The 17,933-nt window shown below is 40.4% G+C and overlaps 1 protein-coding gene across 4 annotated transcripts in view; it reads right to left on the bottom strand.

Annotated features, from left to right (window-relative positions):
• pip5k1ca (phosphatidylinositol-4-phosphate 5-kinase, type I, gamma a) overlaps positions 1-17,933 on the bottom strand; it is a 121,550-nt gene that overhangs the window by 82,855 nt on the left and 20,762 nt on the right. For all 4 annotated transcript variants that reach the window (XM_034180310.1, XM_034180309.1, XM_034180311.1 and 1 more), the window contains 4 exons: positions 8,332-8,363; positions 8,089-8,175; positions 394-524; positions 148-265 (listed from right to left, as the gene is read on the bottom strand). In XM_034180310.1, coding sequence (XP_034036201.1) covers positions 148-265; positions 394-524; positions 8,089-8,175; positions 8,332-8,363 — 368 coding nt within the window. The remainder of the gene's footprint in view (positions 1-147; positions 266-393; positions 525-8,088; positions 8,176-8,331; positions 8,364-17,933) is intronic.

Raw genomic sequence — 17,933 nt, 5'->3', positions numbered from 1 at the left:
GCTAGCTGAAATATTCTTTTACAAGCTGTTAGTGCTACAGTCTGAAGATTATCTAAATTGTATTTGGCATCCATACTGTAAAAATTAAAAATAGCAGAGATGCACACTGGCATAGCTATGAGCATATGAGCAGCATTTGAGTCTTACCAAGTAGTCGTCTGGCCTGATGCCAAACAGTTCTCTGAAATAGCGGAATGCCACAGGAGCATAGGTCTTGAAGCGGAAGTCAGGGAAATGATGAGCTGGGGTAAGATTGCTGCCTTCACTGGAGTGCACAACAATATCAAAGCATGTAATAAGATCAGACCACAATCACATCCACATTGTTCAGTCATTACAACAACGTAATCCAGTTAAATCACTGTATGTTTCAAGCCAGGCTATGGTCAATACCTGGGGAAGAAGATGCTCTCCACAACATAAAAATCCTGCATCAACACATCTCTCTCAGGTTTGGAGCTCAGGTTGCCCACAGTGTAACCGATACCCAGCTGAATGGCACCCTTCAAGGCAGAGGATGTGGTCTGAAGGCAGAGAAACATGTGGTGAGTGAAACACTGTAACTGTCCCTTTGACAACTCTTACAGTAAACAAAGCCACATTCCAATTTTCAATTTCAATTTATTTTCATTTATGTAGCGCCAAATCACAACAGATTTGCCTCAAGGTGCTTCACACAAGTAAGGTCTAACCTTACTAACCCCCAGAGCAGTAGTGGTAAGGAATAACTCCCTCTGAGGAAGAAACCTCAAGCAGACCAGACTCAAAGGGGTGACCCTCTGCTTGGGCCATGCTAAAGACATAAATTACAGAAACAATTCACAAAACTAAAATACAGGAAATGCTGTTGGTGCACAGGGCAGGAGGGTCTCGAGCACAAATACCACACCCATCTCTGGATAGAGCTGCACCTTAAACAGAGAGAAAAAACAGAATCAGGCATCAGAAAGACAAGAAATACAGTATAATTTGTCAGCATTAAACAACAAGAAAAACAGGAAATACTAAGGTGATCGCCGACCACTAGCCCTAAGCTTCACTAAAAGACCCAGAATTTAGGTAAAGTTGAGGCCGCGGCACGCTCCGTTTCCTAATAAAATGAATTAAAAGAGTAAAAAGCGTAGAACTATACTATGCCAGTATGCTAGTCATACAAAAGGGAAAATAGCATTCTGGACAGATAATTAAAAAAAGGAGGGGGGGCTGTGGTGCTGAACACCAAAGGACCCACGTTGGAGGGGGCATTCTAGAAACACTAAATATCAAAAAGTAATGAATGCCGCTGTATGCGAAAACATAAAATGCATAAAATGTGAAAACATATTTAAAATCAATCTAAAAGTAAAATAATAACACACAAGTAATTAAATATCATAACAAAACTCTGTGACAAGCACGGTAATGTACAACATCGTTAGACCCCTATGTATCGGATATATGGGAACTCTATACTTTCCAGTATGTAGCAACAACATCATTTGACAAAAGTGAATTATGGAAACGTTTATTAAATGGTTCAAAGTCTTGCCTATACAGCTGTATGTAAAAGTCTGGGCACCCTTGATGAGTTCCATGATTTTCATTTATAAATCATTGGTTGTCTGGATCAGCAATTTCAGTTAAATATATCATATAGCAGACAATATATAGTGATATTATATAGTGATATTTGACAAGTGAAATGAAGTTTGTAGTATTTACAGAAAGTGTGCAATAATTCTTTAAACAAAATTAGGCAGTTTGTTGGTTTCTGAGCATGGAGAGCCCACTTAAAATCACACCACAGATTTTCAATAATATTCAGGTCTGGGGACTGAGATTGCCATTCCAGAATGTTGTACTTGTTCCTCTGCATGAATGTCTTAGTAGATTTTGAGCAGTGTTTAGGGTCATTGTCATGTTGAAAGATCCAGCCCCGGAGCAACTTCAACTTTGTCAATGATTCATGAACATTGTTCTCAAGAATCTGCTGATACTGACTGGAATCCATGTGACCTTCAACTTTAACAAGATTCCCAGTACCTGCACTGGCAACACAGCCACACAGCATGATGGAACCACCTTCAAATTATACTGTAGGTAGCAAGCGTTTTTCTTGGAATGCTGTGTTCTTTTTCTGCCATGCATACCGCTCAATTTTAGTTTCATCAGTCCACAGCACCTTATTCCAAAATGAAGCTGGCTTGTCCAAATGTGCTTTAGCATACCTCAAGCAACTGTTTGTGATGTGTTTGCAGAAAAGGCTTCCTCTGCATTACAGCATCTCTTTGTGCAAAGTGTGCTGTAGAACTGAACGATGCACAGAGACACTATCTGCAGCAAGATCAGGTTGTAGGTCTTTGGAGCAGGTCTGTGGGTTGACTATAACTGTTCTCACCATCCATTGCTTTAGCTTATCTGAGATTTTTCTTGGACTGCCACTTCGGGCCTTAACTAGTACTGTGCCTGTGGGCTTCCATTTCCTCACACTGTTCCTCACAGCTTTTTGTACCCTTCCCCTAAACCATGATGTTGAACAATCTTTGTTTTCAGGTCATTTGACAGTTGTTTAGAGGTTCCCATGTTGCCACTCATTAGAAGAGATGCAAAGAGGGGAAACATTTGCAAATGGCCACCTTAAATACCCTTTCTCATGATTAGATTCACCTGTGTAAGGAGGCCAAGGGTCAATGAGCTTACCAAACCAATTTTGTGTTGTAATAATTAGTGCTAAATGTATTCAATTCAATAAAACGACAAGGTTGCCCAAATTTATGCACCTGTCTAATTTTGTTTGCTTACTTGCACACTTTCTGTAACTACTAGAAGCTTAATTTCACTTCTCAAATATCAGTGTGTTCATCTGCTATATGATATATTTAACTGAGATAGATTTAACTGAGATTTAACTTTGATCCAGACAACCAATGATTTATAAAGGAAACTCATGAAAATTATCAGGAGTGCCCAAACTTTTGCATACTTGCATGTAGGGATGTCCGATCAGGTTTTTTTGGCACGATCCGATTCCGAGTCATCTGATTTTGAGTATCTGCCGATACCGAGTCCCGATCCAATACTTTAAAAAACTGAATGAACAATGAACAAATGCTAAATAAATAATAATTTAATTTTAATCACCTTATTTTATTATTTATCACTTAAACAGTGCACTTCTCCTTGAGGTAGCTTGAACAATCAAGTAATAATCTACCAGACTTAAAAATGTACAAATTTCCATGTTATTTTATTGGTCTAAAAATAAATGTCAAAGGTTCCTCATGTTAAACAAGAAATTATCTAATCTGAAATAACATGTGGTTTTAATTTATAGATGAAAGGTTTTTAAAGAACCATTTATTGATTTAGCTATTTTAATTACAAGTGTTCTAAACTTTTTTAAACAGTAATCAGAAATTTTGAGGTAACAAACAACAACAAAAAACATTTCCAAGGATTTTTCTTCAGACACGTGGTTTCTGTACTGATCTGTGGTTCAAATCCCCGCCTGACTGGAAAATCACTAAGGGCCCTTGGGCAAGGTCTTTAATCCCCTATTGCTCCCGGTGTGTAGTGAGCGCCTTGTATGGCAGCACTCTGACATCGGGGTAAATGTGAGGCATAATTGTAAAGTGCTTTGAGCGTCTGATGCAGATGGAAAAGCGCTATATAAATGCAGTCCATTTACCTTTTGTACAGATCAGTGGTTTCTGCCACTAGTCTTCTGTGTTTTGGCCAGACGCATCGTTCCTATTGGACAGCGCGAAGCTACGTCACAGCTCAGAGCGTCGAAAGTTCAAAAGTCAACTTGAAAAGTAAAAGAAAAAAAAAAAAAAACAACTTACATTTGTGTCCTGACAGTCCTCAGTGTACCCCTCTGATGCTTTATCAGTGTTCAACAAGTTCAGAGCAGCGCAGTGAACGTGAATGACGACGGAAGCACTTTAAGACATGCTCCTAAATGTGATGAGTGTGCACGTCGCTTGTGCATACACCATCTCTTGCTCCGTTTTGCAGAGAAACGATCACAGGACAATTTGTTTTTTTCTTTTTGTTAATCAGATAACAGATCGTCGTCCAGAGGACTTGGTCAGCACCGGGTCCTGCTGCGCATGGAGGGATGACTGAGCAAGAGTTTCGGTGGGAAAGTGTCCATCATCCTCTTGTCATTCCACTGAGGCGTCAGGCTGAGCGCGTAAACACACCAACAGCAGTTCTGCGAAAGAAACTTTGCGCGCGTAACTCCCCCCATCTCTGTCCGGTTGAACTTATGTTTTTTTCTTTTGTTCAATTAAGAAAAAAAAAAAAAGAAGATCGGGTTGAACTTTGACCGCGTCAGCCTGCCAACAAGCGGCAATGTGCGCTCCCGTCAGAAGCGTCACGTCAAAAGCCGAGCTAAAGCGACGCTTCTGATGCCTCTAAAAACCAAGCTTCTCACGCCTCTGACGCTCCCGACGTGCGAATGGCCCATTAATCTGCAATAATGAGCCTGAAATAGCGCTGATCAAAATAATGAGGATAAAATCTATATCGGATTCCTGAGCGGGATGCAACGTCCGATTTCGATCAAGTCTGAAACCACGTGATCGGGCCCGATTTCTGATCACGTAATCGGATCGGGACATCCCTACTTGTATGTTCTTCACACCTACTGGCAAAACTCATCTCTCTTTGATTGTGCCCAGGGAAGCTACTTCAAGAGATGTGGAAAAACATGATAGGTCTTTTAGGATTTTGATTTTGACACCTACTTCTAAAGAGGTATGATTTTTCATATGGGTGTATACATGGGCTTATATGACAACAAAAATTTGTTTCACTTGGTTATGTAGAGAAGAAAATTGTCATACAGGAACACATTACACCTATAGTCCATAACCTTCACTGGCTCCCCATCACCTACAGAATCCATTTTAAGATTGCTCTCATCTTCCACCAATGCATCCATGGCAATGCCCTCACATACCTTAAAGACCTCCTCACTACCCACACATCCTCACATTCCCTCTGCGCATACAACATTAATCTCCATCCCCCTCGCAACAAACTTCACACCGTGGGAGACAGGGCCTTCTGTTCAGCTGCCCCTCATATTTGGAACTCCCTCCCTGACCATCTGAGGGCTCCACAAACTGTAGGAGCTTTTAAAAAAGCCTCAAGACATACCTGTTTAGACAGGACTTTCACAGCTCTCAGTAATTTGAATCTGTTACATCTTAGTTTTTTTTTTTTACATTTTATTCCATTTTTTTATTTTATTTTGGTTTGATACTATTCTGTTGACTGTTTTTATCTTAATATTTTCTGCTTTTATTCTTATTATTCTTATTTATTTATTTTTCCTGTAGCACTTTGAGAACTTTATTCATGAAAGGTGCATTATAAATGAAATGTATTATTATTATTATTATTATTATCCATCCATTTTCTTCCACTTTATCCGGAGTCAGGTCGCGGGGGCAGCAGCTCAAGCAAAGCCCCCCAGACCTCCCGATCCACACACACCTCCCCCAGCTCCTCCGGGGGAACCCCAAGGCGTTCCCAAGCCAGCCGAGAGACATAGTCCCTCCAGCGTGTCCTGGGTCTTCCCCGGGGCCTCCTCTCGATGGGACGTGCCCAGAACACCTCTCCAGCGAGGCGTCCAGGAGGCATCCGGAAAAGATGCCCGAGCCACCTCAACTGGCTCCTTTCGACATGGAGGAGCAGCGGCTCGACTCCGAGCTCCTCCCGAGTATTATTATTATTATTATCATCATCATCACACGAATTGAGCATATAGTGCTGTTATCATCACTTCGGATTACAATTTTCAATTGGTGATTTCTTAGAAATTATACTGCTAGTAAATCAGATTGGAATGTTTCTAATTATGATGTAAGAGCATTACTTCTACAAAAACGGTTTTAATAAATCACCTTAAAACTAGTATTATCAATCAATTAGCATCTTATTAATATTGTGCCAATTTGCGCCCTCCTCATAACCTAAATTCTCCATACTTTTGCAAGTTTTTGCCAAATTATTAATAGCCTGTAAAGTAGTCTACAATTATCAAATAACAGGTGCAAATGGTAGTGCATCAAATATGGAGTACAGTGTGAGTATGTGACATTTAAATCAAAGTTTATACCAGGACTTAATTTCATAGATTTTCACAAAAGCCTTAATAGGTTTTCTACAGGTTTAGATGAAACTGGAAAACAACTTTTAGATGGTCTAAAACCCAACACTCCCTTATACTAACTTATATGATTCAGAGGATATGATTCTTTTGTTTTGAATGCTAAAAATAACAGATGGTCTAATCCACAGTCCATACCACTTTGTGGCATCACCAAATCGACTGCCAATAAACCTCAAACAAAAAGAGGAGCAAGTAGCAATCAAGCTAACTTCTACTGTAATGAGTATACACCTGCCAATTGGATTATCATGTAAAGTTCTTTTAATAAACTATCCTACATGTATTGAAGTATTGTCTTATTGATGAAGAAGGTAAGCTTGTGGTAGCCAGTTTTCTAATCTGCACTCAAGTGATGTTTTTAACATCTAGAAAAGGGGACTTTTTAAAAGTTGGAACATATTTCATTCATAACCTGATATACTGTTGTGATTTGAAAAACCATGATGTGAAATCTGTAACTGAGGTTTTGTGTTTTACTTTGAAATAACCTTTGGACTGACTTCTTACCAATGACCAAGTACAGTTTGTTGCAATAAATATGTAATGCGTTATACACAGACAATGTTTAAGTTGATGTACGTAATGCATCATATCTGTCATGTTCTGGGAACAAGATCAGCCAATGTACTTTACATGAGCAGGGACGTTCTCAGAACATTCCAGATCATTCTTTTCTAGCTGATATGGTTCCCTAAATGTTTCCAGTGTTGTGTGGGCCGCCAGAAGAGGAGATACTGCTGGCCCACCACCAGAGGGCGCCCTGCCTGAAGTGCGGGCTTCAGGCAGGAGAGGGCGCTGCCGCCATGGACACAGCCGGGGGTGACAGCTGTCGCTCATTACCTCTTGACAGCTGTCACCCATCTACTCAACACCATCTCACTCCATAAAGACCAGACGTCATCTCCACCTCGTTGCCGAGATATCATACTTCATAGGAGGTAATACTCTCAGCCTTTTTGTGAGATTTGTAACTCTGTTATTGTGAGAATTTGCAGGAGAACCGGCTGTGCAAGACGGCGCTCCTTTTCAGCTGAGACCGCTGCAACATATTGAATGAGAGGTGGAGGTGGCATTCCCACCGTTGTTGTTACTGGGTGTACACACACCCACACTTGACTGTCTTTGTTCTTCGCCAGCAGTACCAGATCCGACAGTCGGGGACGGTGATCACCTGGGAATTCGGGACTTGGCGGCTCCAGTATTCACCAGGTTCTGGGGCGGCGGAAATCATGTGGTTCCGGCTCTTCTCAGGACAGACGTCTTCTATCCTCGAGCCTGCCCACACGTCACCTCTGTGTATTGACTGTTATGATATTCTGTGATTGTCTGTATGTTCGTTGTGCACATTCACAACATTAAATTGTTACTTTTTGGCTCATCTATTGACCGTTTATTTGCGCCCCCTGTTGTGGGTCCGTGTCACTACACTTTCCCAACATCCAGGACATCTTGAATACTTCCTGAAAGCAGCCAAACAACAGTCCCTTCCCCTTATAAAGCATTCCACATCATGGCTGTCTGAGGATGTTCTGAGAAGGTTTTGAGGTGATATTCTTTACACCATTCTCTGAATGTTTGAAGATCACACAATTTATAGAAGGTGACTGCAGGAATGTTGTCTGAGTAGCCCATTCAAATGTGCTCAAATATGAAACAAGCCACAAGACTCACACACCACTCTGAAACTCCTACCAGGTCATGTGAGCTTTGATTCCACACTGTTAGAGGGTATTGTATTATCCTGTATTCTTCTTAGTCATATAAGTGAGAAAAGAAAATGTGTGAAACGTACCTAAGCACCAGCTGGCATTAAGAAAGACTATTGTGGGAGCTGAGCTCTGCAAACACCTGTTCACTGCCCACTGACAATTTGTCAGATCTTTATAATGTGTCACAACACATGTCACACATGCTATCTACGGTACCTTCTTGTAAGTTGTTTCTCCTGATGCGTCCACCCCTCTGTGACCAATCTTCTTTCCTTGGCCAGGTTGGCCAGAGGAGGAGGGCATCTGCCAAGAGACAGAGAACAGGTTTGGGAAACTCATGGCAACTGTAGATTCTTGCCAATCATAAAACAAGTGCCTAGTGTAACCCATATAAAAGGATGTGGTTTCAACATGAAGCCAGCGCTGACGTGGCAGGTTGTAAAGGGACAGATAGCTCACCTCTGTGATCATGGCTTTCTTAGCAGCTGCATCTGAGAGAGAGAGATAGGGAGAAAAAGAGTGTGAGAAATGAATAGTCATTACTCGCTGACATCCCATTAGTCTCAATGTTTCCCTTACAGCTTTATAGGCCTGGTGACCAGCCAGGCCAACGTCAACTCCCGGCAGGCCAATTGTTTTTTCTTTTTTTTTAAAATAATGCCAAATATAGATTCATTTGGATGTCACTTATTTTGGCACATCTGGGCTTTGATTCTGGCTTTTCCTATCTTCTGTGTAGTAACTTTTTTGGAAGTGATTTATAACAATGTGTTAATTGACTTATTGTTATTTTAAAACATTCTGGAGGTCAGTTGACAGCAGAGCAATGTTCAAAACACCTGTTAAATAGCCCGCTGTCCATCATAACTTAAAGTGAGCTGTCAAAAATTTCAACAGAAGGAGTCAGACAACAGACATCAGCTCGACAGATTCTGACACCTATCAACATAACAAAAATCAGCCATTATTCTCCTTCTTTCTTCTGGAATATACTGAGCTGCAGATATTTTTTTTTTAATGGAACACTTTGTCACTATTCATGCAATCCATCAGTGTTGTTACAACTCCTCAATAACTCCTATTTTACAACAACATTTAAAAAAATTTGGCTTTGTTGGACATCATGCTGCCGCTGTGTGGCACCAAATCAGGGCTGCTAATTGGCTTCCCACGGGACACATTTGGCCTGGCCTCTGTTTGTTACAAAATGCTTCACAAGGGGTCCTGGAGTCAAAGTTTCAAGGAAAAAAGGTGGGTGTACGTACATCACATGAGATCTACCAGTGATGACTGAGGGAATTCTGACAATAAATATGCACATCAAATTTTGTTTTAACTAGGGATGTCCTAATCTGATCTGATTAAAATCAGCCCGTTAAGGGCTTTGTAAATCGGTTATTATTGGTTCATTAAGATGCAAAGCTAAATTTACAGGAAATGGCTTCCATTGGTATTTGAAAAAAGGCAAAATGCTCAAGCTTTTCCCTGACAAATGGTGGGGAGGCAGACTGCTTTGACACTAAAAACAAAACCCAATTTAATCTAACATCACTCTGTGACATTTTATTTGAGAAGATTTAATTTTTATTTTACCAATGAAAACGTCACGGCTAGCTGTTCCTTTGGCTCCACTATGTGTGCTCCCGAGGTCATATAAAGCGCTGCTTCACAGTAAATTTTGTGGAGTAAAATATACTCTGCCAGGATAACATTTGTCCCAGTCCAAATAGAGTTAAATACACTCTTAAATACAGTGAAATCAGCTCTACCATGTTTCAACTTCAATAAGAGTCATTCACAACATGATAGAGTTGATTTTACACTGTGACAGAATGTAGCACTGTGAGAGTATATTTAACTCTATTTTGACTGGGACCAGATGTTATCCTGACAGAGTATATTTTACAGCACAAACTTTACTGTGTTCATGACAGTTGGTTTTACTGAATGCATGCATCAAACCTTGTTTGAAGAAGATAAAAATCAGTATTCATATCTAGAGTTGTGCATTGTCTTTGTTGGTAACCCACATATATGCCTGGAGAGTATTCTTTCTGCATTTTATTTTTTTAATGGAGGGATAGTGTTAAATTGAACCATGTGATGCTCTATCCGATACACAAGAACGTGTACTATTTCATAGAGAAAAACTTACTGTGAGAACTGACAAATGTTTTTCTATAAAATAGTGTTTTCCCAGTGATCTGACTTTTAATGCTGCAGTGATAAATCCTGCTACCCACATCAGCTGTCAGCAAAATATGACAGACATTTTGTCAACACTTAGCCTGAACAAATACATATCCATGCGTGTCTGCAATGATAAAGTCTCAAAGAAAAATGTCACTGAATAATGAGGGAGATTATGACTTATTTGTACCTGACCAGGGAAAAAAACCATTAAACTATTTTTGGTGAAACCTTTACTTCTAGCAAAGCTCAGTGTTGACAGCAGCTGAGTGTCGCTGTATGAAATCTTAATGAGGCAGCCGCCTCACATTGCTCTATGCAGGACAAGCCCAGCACGTGTTGCCAGATAAGGACATTTCTGAAGTTTCATTGAAGCATGGTAGCGTGTAAAGATGTACTTGAGACGTGTTTCTGATGGAAATGAGCAGTGCCTTTGGATAAGTGGTTTAACAGGTCAGAGTTGACCCATGATCTGTATGGACCAGCCCTCATGGTTCAGCACACACATGATCTGCAGATTAATTGCAAAGTTTACATAATAGTTTATACTTGTTTTTAAAGTAAAAACTTCATAAACCTCTATGCACAGGTCAGTGAAATGAAATTGTGAGCTGATTGGGAGCAGAGAAAAAAGCTGAGTGCTCACTCAAAAAGCAAAGTCTGCTGCATTGTGCTCCTAAAATTTCTGTTGGTGTACTCCAAATTTTACTGACAAGTCAATAATGAAATTTTACATATAGTATGCATTGCATGACCCAGTCACTGCTGGAAAATAAGATGCATCCTGAGAAGAAGTGTGTCTTTTGATATTGGCATAATCATGTCAGTATTAGCAGCTGAAATGAGCTTCAGTCTCTATAAGCCTGATTCCCACTCGTGGATGCCCATGTGACTGAACCACTGAGTAGCCTGTTTGTGGCTTCTTCCTTCTCTGCAGCTCTCTCCCTTTGTTACACATATATTTGCACTCAGAAGACGATGCATGCTTGTTCCTGTTTACTGTGCAGGATTCATATATCTAAATGGGCATATGAAGGCTGCACATCTCTTCCCTTCTGCATGCCTGCACTTGTTAAGAGCTGAAGGCGCATTGGGATGTGTGTGGGATTTTCAATCTGCAACTGTCTGCTGAGACTGAATGTTTCAGGATGTATCCGTTCATGTGATGCACCTGACTCTGCTGGTCTCCTTGTAAACCACCTGACAGTTTAAACACTAAGACTGTTCTGTGTGAATACACACAGTACAACAAATGCATTTCTCTCTGGTTAGACTCAATTGGGTAGCGCAGTCTCGTTTGAGGGTGGGAGCTAAAGGGGTAAAATATGACAAAGGTGATGTAATTTCCCTACTTCTGGGGGGGCAGAAACACAGCACCTTCTCTGAGTTTTTGGGCAAATTACATGCAAACAAAATGAAAATGCAAAGAAAAGGTAACGATGCGGTGGGAAAGTGAACATGTGTTGCGCTTTGTTTATGACCCTGGACCTCAAACGTGTTGAGGCGGTTTTGCAGGCGAGAGAAGGTAGCTACTCTGGTTAGCTGTGTAGGCTAACACTTACTGACACAACGCCTCCCATTCGTCTCGTCTTCCCTTCTCCAATGGGAAGAGAAAAAACTGCCCTTTTCAAGACTGCTTTGTTGAATGCAGCCGAAAACAAAACAGTACACCATTTTTCCGTGTGAAGTTCTGCTGTGTATATACTGCGCAATGGGAACAGCTGTCCCCGTAAGTGGTCAAATCCCACGATATCATGCAGGGTTCAAACGAGACTGCGCTGCCCTATTCGAAGAGCGCTACAAAACAGAACCTACTCTACTTCCTATATGTTGTATTAACTGTAATAATGCCATACAAGTCATTATCATCTGTGTACAACTTTGCTGTAATTCCTCTTACTGCTGAAATCCTTCACACACAAAAAAGAAATGCCTATCGTGGAGTCTGGTTTCAGCTTTGTAGTGACCCCAGGTTCGAATACAGGTCACTTATACTGTAAACCTGAATGTTCAAATTAATTACATAGATTATGTAGTGTAAACTCAAAGTCTTAAAAAAACTTTCTACTTACGTAAATATTTCAAGTTTGCATAACTTGAGATATTTAACTAAGTAGAAGTAAGACTGTTGCCTCACAGCAAGAAGGTCTTGGGATCGATTCCCACCTATGGCCTTTCTGTGTGGAGTTTGCATGTTCTCCCCGTGTTTGCGTGGGTTCTCTCCGGGTGCTATGGCTTTCTCCCACATTGGAAGTTGGAAACTTTAAATTGTGCAATTGTGCATGCAGGTGTGAGTGTTTGTTTGTCTATATGTGGCCCTGTGACAGACTGGCATCCCCAGGTTATACCCCGCCTCACGCCCTATAACTGCTGGGATAGCAGTTATAGGGCATGATCCTTAATTGGAGTAAGCGGTTGCTCTCATGTAATGTGGAGTTTTGTCAGGAAGGGCATCCGATGTAAAACTTTTGCCAATTCAACATTCAAATCCACCACGGATTTGCTGTGGTGACCCCGAGTGCAAAAAGCCGAGAGGACTTGTTTTTACTGAATCAGGAGGAGCCAAGTACACCTCTGAGATTATGGTTCATTATCTTGGCCAGAAACAGGCCAGGTGATGGTACTCCAGGTATCAACTGTATGTTCATTTTCAACAATGCAGCATTTGATTAAAGTGATCCTGAATTACAAAAGGCACAAATCCATAAATCCTTTATTATAAATTAAAAGAAACTGAAAAACAGCAATCAGCCTACTCAATACAGTGAGTGATGCTGAAGGATTGTAATATTAAAATGAGTGTGATTAACTTAAATTTCTTCTGTCACACACACAAGCTCAAACAGAGTCACCTTGTGCCCCCCCTACACACACACACATTATTCTAGTTTTTAGGACTTGTTAATTTATGGTTAACCCAGACTTAAGTCACTTTACTCACAGGAGGCAAGGAAGTGTAATGTCCATTATTAAGGCTGAACGAAGGCAAACGGATCTTGAATCAGTGCCATCAGGTCACTTCACTCTCGATCCTTTGTTCTCAGTAGCGAGCAGCCTGTGTACTTTTCCATGACCACAACAATTAGTCTGTGAAGCCCTCATCCTGTTTCTGCCCATAGCTCAGGCTGAAAACCAGAGGCAGTAAAGAGGCTGAATGCTTGCATGCACGCTGGAATCACAAGTGCAACTGCATCTTTGAAGAGATTCAGCATATCTGAATCAGCATATCTCTGATGGTGAAGCTGTCTTGGACTTTATTTACACCAAATACAAAGAAATACAAACAGTATGTCACTCTATGATAAATCTACATGGAGTAGACAGTTCTCAAAAACTCAGTGACTGTGCAAGAAGGAGTAGAGTGAGGAAAGCCACCAAGACACCCAGACAACCGAGAAGAAGTTACAGGCTTATGTGGCTGTGATTGGAAAAATTGTGCACAGTGCAAATTTTGCATTTTGAATCACTACTCTTAGCTTCATAGTGGAGGAGAGCAGAGAAGGATATTCTTTTACCAAAACAGATCAAATCCAGGCTTGCATCTCAGATGTACCTTCTGGCAATTTGTAGCTAAACGTTCAGGTCTTCTTTTTAAGAAAATCCTCCTCTATACCACTTCATCATGAAGATGGATAACTGGTGATACAAAATGCAACGCTTTTAATTTTGTAAATTGTAAAATGGCCCAACCAGGTACAGGAGTTGTGAATTAGCATTAGCTATAAACACTTTGTTTATAGCTTTGTGACTTTAGGAATTTTCTAAAAATGCATTTAATTTTTTTTAAGTTTCAAGGCAAAATATTTCTACATACAGTGTTCTAGACAAATATGTGACACATATTCTGAAAGCTGAGATTATTGTGAAATTTTTTGTATGCAACACATAGGCATGATACAAAAAAGTACCTTAAAATAGGAATTACTGAAGGTATGGTATAAACTAGGAAATACGGCTGGACCCTAGAAGGTTAAATGATCCATGTAATTACGTCAATCTGGCAGAACAGCAACCTTGCAACTTGTCTCTCCCTCAAGACACAAACATTAATGCCAATTAGTCACAACTACAACAGGGCATATGGTTTAAGACAGCGCTAATCTACCATGGTGGCGGTGTTGTCAGCATCAGCATTTGTTTCATTATTGCACAGTATTGTAAACAGATGGAGAAAGCTGTGCCTCTCCCTGCTGTCATGTCGTTTACATTACTGTTTTGTTCAGTGTATGTGCAGAACAAGGAGAGGTTGGAGAAGACGTATTTTTATTGCCAAATCTGTGTTGGGCAAATAGGTGCATGTCATGAATATTTTCTTGCATTAAAGTATATGTTAACCGGGAATGTAGGGCTGCAGCTATCGAATATTTTTGGAATCGAATATTCTATCGATTATTTTATTGATTAATCGAGTAATCGGACAAAAAGTACCTTTGTGTTTTTAAACAATATCAGTAGTGGCAGGGCTCTCCCTAAAGCAGTGACACAATGTTTCTGTGTCATCATGCAGATTTTTAAGTTTAGGGTGTTCCCTCTCTCTGTTTTGCCGGGTTATTAATTTTTTCATATTAAGAGTTTTAGAGCTTTGCCAAACCATAAGCCCAGGCAGTCTGTGAAATCTTCAGTGCATTCTTTTTTTCCTTCTTATTGCATATTCCATTTGCACTTTTTATTACTGTGCTTCATTCAGTGTTTAGTGTATACAGTATTTCTACATGCTGTACAGAGTGTAGCTCAAACCAAAGTCAAATTCTTTGTTTTCTGTGGATACATGGCCAATAACACAGCCTTTGAAAAACGGCTGTGGATTGCAGTGTTTCCACAAAAGCTGCCTGTTGATAAAAACTCTTACCAAATCTGAATTAAAGCTTTTTTTTAAGAGAGAACAGAGACGTTTCAGAAGAAGTCGGTTTCAGCATTTTATCCGGATATTCCACTGTTAAAGGAGATTTTTTTAATGAAAGACGTGCGGGCGGATTGCAGCGTCGGCTCGCAGCCGCCGCGACGCTCCGTCACAGGAAAAACACCTCTGTTGGAAGCCTTGAGGACAAGTTGGAACATCTCCAGCTGATAAACAATTTCTCATATATTCACTCCACTGAAAGCCATCAAAAGCCAACTGGATTTTAACAAATGGTTATCAACACGGAGGTGTTTTTCCTGTGCCGCCGCGCCGCGTCAGCTGCGTCCCGACGCGCGGACCCGTCCGCACGTCTTTCATTAAAAAAATCTCCTTTAACAGTGGAATATCCGGATAAAATGCTGAAACCGACTTCTTCTGAAACGTCTCTGTTCTGTCACGACGTCCTGGATCAATAGAGCCTGAAATGTGGAGGTTTTAAGCTTGAAACAGGCTGATGACGCTGCCTGAGAGCAACAGAATCACCTCAAAATCTCTCACCAGCTGTTAAAATTTTCACTGAAAACCAGCTTAATTTTTCGAACCATGTCCACTTCGATGTGTCTCACAGGTTTAGAAAAAATTTTGATCAAACAAAGCGCCAGTCTCTCAGCAACTTCTCAGACAAAGGAATTCCGAAGAGGGGCTGGACGACTCCTCCCACAAGGAGTGCTCACAGGCAAATGACGTCACCGACAGGCATGGAAAAACTCACGCATGCGCACGAGGGTTCAAGCATGTCTGACGTAAAAACATATGAATGAAATCCATATAGTTTTTGAAAAAAATAAAAAGGACCTATACTTTACGGACAGCCCTCGTATATACATACATACATATATATATATATATACATACATATATATATATATATATATATATATATATATACATACATATATATACATACATACATATATATACATACATACATATATATACATCAATCAATTTTTTATATAGCACCAAATCACAACAAACAGTTGCCCCAAGGCGCTTTATATTGTAAGGCAAGGCCATACAATAATTATGTAAAACCCCAACGGTCAAAACGACCCCCTGTGAGCAAGCACTTGGCTACAGTGGGAAGGAAAAACTCCCTTTTAACAGGAAGAAACCTCCAGCAGAACCAGGCTCAGGGAGGGGCAGTCTTCTGCTGGGACTGGTTGGGGCTGAGGGAGAGAACCAGGAAAAAGACATGCTGTGGAGGGGAGCAGAGATCGATCACTAATGATTAAATGCAGAGTGGTGCATACAGAGCAAAAAGAGAAAGAAACAGTGCATCATGGGAACCCCCCAGCAGTCTACGTCTATAGCAGCATAACTAAGGGATGGTTTAGGGTCACCTGATCCAGCCCTAACTATAAGCTTTAGCAAAAAGGAAAGTTTTAAGCCTAATCTTAAAAGTAGAGAGGGTGTCTGTCTCCCTGATCTGAATTGGGAGCTGGTTCCACAGGAGAGGAGCCTGAAAGCTGAAGGCTCTGCCTCCCATTCTACTCTTACAAACCCTAGGAACTACAAGTAATAGTAGTATGCCTGCAGTCTGAGAGCGAAGCGCTCTATTGGGGTGATATGGTACTACGAGGTCCCTAAGATAAGATGGGACCTGATTATTCAAAACCTTATAAGTAAGAAGAAGAATTTTAAATTCTATTCTAGAATTAACAGGAAGCCAATGAAGAGAGGCCAATATGGGTGAGATATGCTCTCTCCTTCTAGTCCCCGTCAGTACTGTAGCTGCAGCATTTTGAATTAACTGAAGGCTTTTTAGGGAACTTTTAGGACAACCTGATAATAATGAATTACAATAGTCCAGCCTAGAGGAAATAAATGCATGAATTAGTTTTTCAGCATCACTCTGAGACAAGACCTTTCTGATTTTAGAGATATTGCGTAAATGCAAAAAAGCAGTCCTACATATTTGTTTAATATGCGCTTTGAATGACATATCCTGATCAAAAATTACTCCAAGATTTCTCACAGTATTACTAGAGGTCAGGGTAATGCCATCCAGAGTAAGGATCTGATCAGACACCATGTTTCTAAGATTTGTGGGGCCAAGTACAATAACTTCAGATTTATCTGAGTTTAAAAGCAGGAAATTAGAGGTCATCCATGTCTTCATGTCTGCAAGACAATCCTGCAGTTTAGCTAATTGGTGTGTGTCCTCTGGCTTCATGGATAGATAAAGCTGGGTATCATCTGCGTAACAATGAAAATTTAAGCAATACCGTCTAATAATACTGCCTAAGGGAAGCATGTATAAAGTGAATAAAATTGGTCCTAGCACAGAACCTTGTGGAACTCCATAATTAACTTTAGTCTGTGAAGAAGATTCCCCATTTACATGAACAAATTGTAATCTATTAGACAAATATGATTCAAACCACCGCAGCGCAGTGCCTTTAATACCTATGGCATGCTCTAATCTCTGTAATAAAATTTTATGGTCAACAGTATCAAAAGCAGCACTGAGGTCTAACAGAACAAGCACAGAGATGAGTCCACTGTCCGAGGCAATAAGAAGATCATTTGTAACCTTCACTAATGCTGTTTCTGTACTATGATGAATTCTAAAACCTGACTGAAACTCTTCAAATAGACCATTCCTCTGCAGATGATCAGTTAGCTGTTTTACAACTACCCTTTCAAGAATTTTTGAGAGAAAAGGAAGGTTGGAGATTGGCCTATAATTAGCTAAGATAGCTGGGTCAAGTGATGGCTTTTTAAGTAATGGTTTAATTACTGCCACCTTAAAAGCCTGTGGTACATAGCCAACTAACAAAGATAGATTGATCATATTTAAGATCAAAGCATTAATTAATGGTAGGGCTTCCTTGAGCAGCCTGGTAGGAATGGGGTCTAATAAACATGTTGATGGTTTGGATGAAGTAACTAATGAAAATAACTCAGACAGAACAATCGGAGAGAAAGAGTCTAACCAAATACAGGCATCACTGAAAGCAGCCAAAGA

This window comes from Thalassophryne amazonica, chromosome 10, assembly GCF_902500255.1.
Source record: "Thalassophryne amazonica chromosome 10, fThaAma1.1, whole genome shotgun sequence".
Lineage (NCBI taxonomy): Eukaryota > Metazoa > Chordata > Actinopteri > Batrachoidiformes > Batrachoididae > Thalassophryne > Thalassophryne amazonica.
This window is presented reverse-complemented; position numbering and strand designations above follow the sequence as displayed.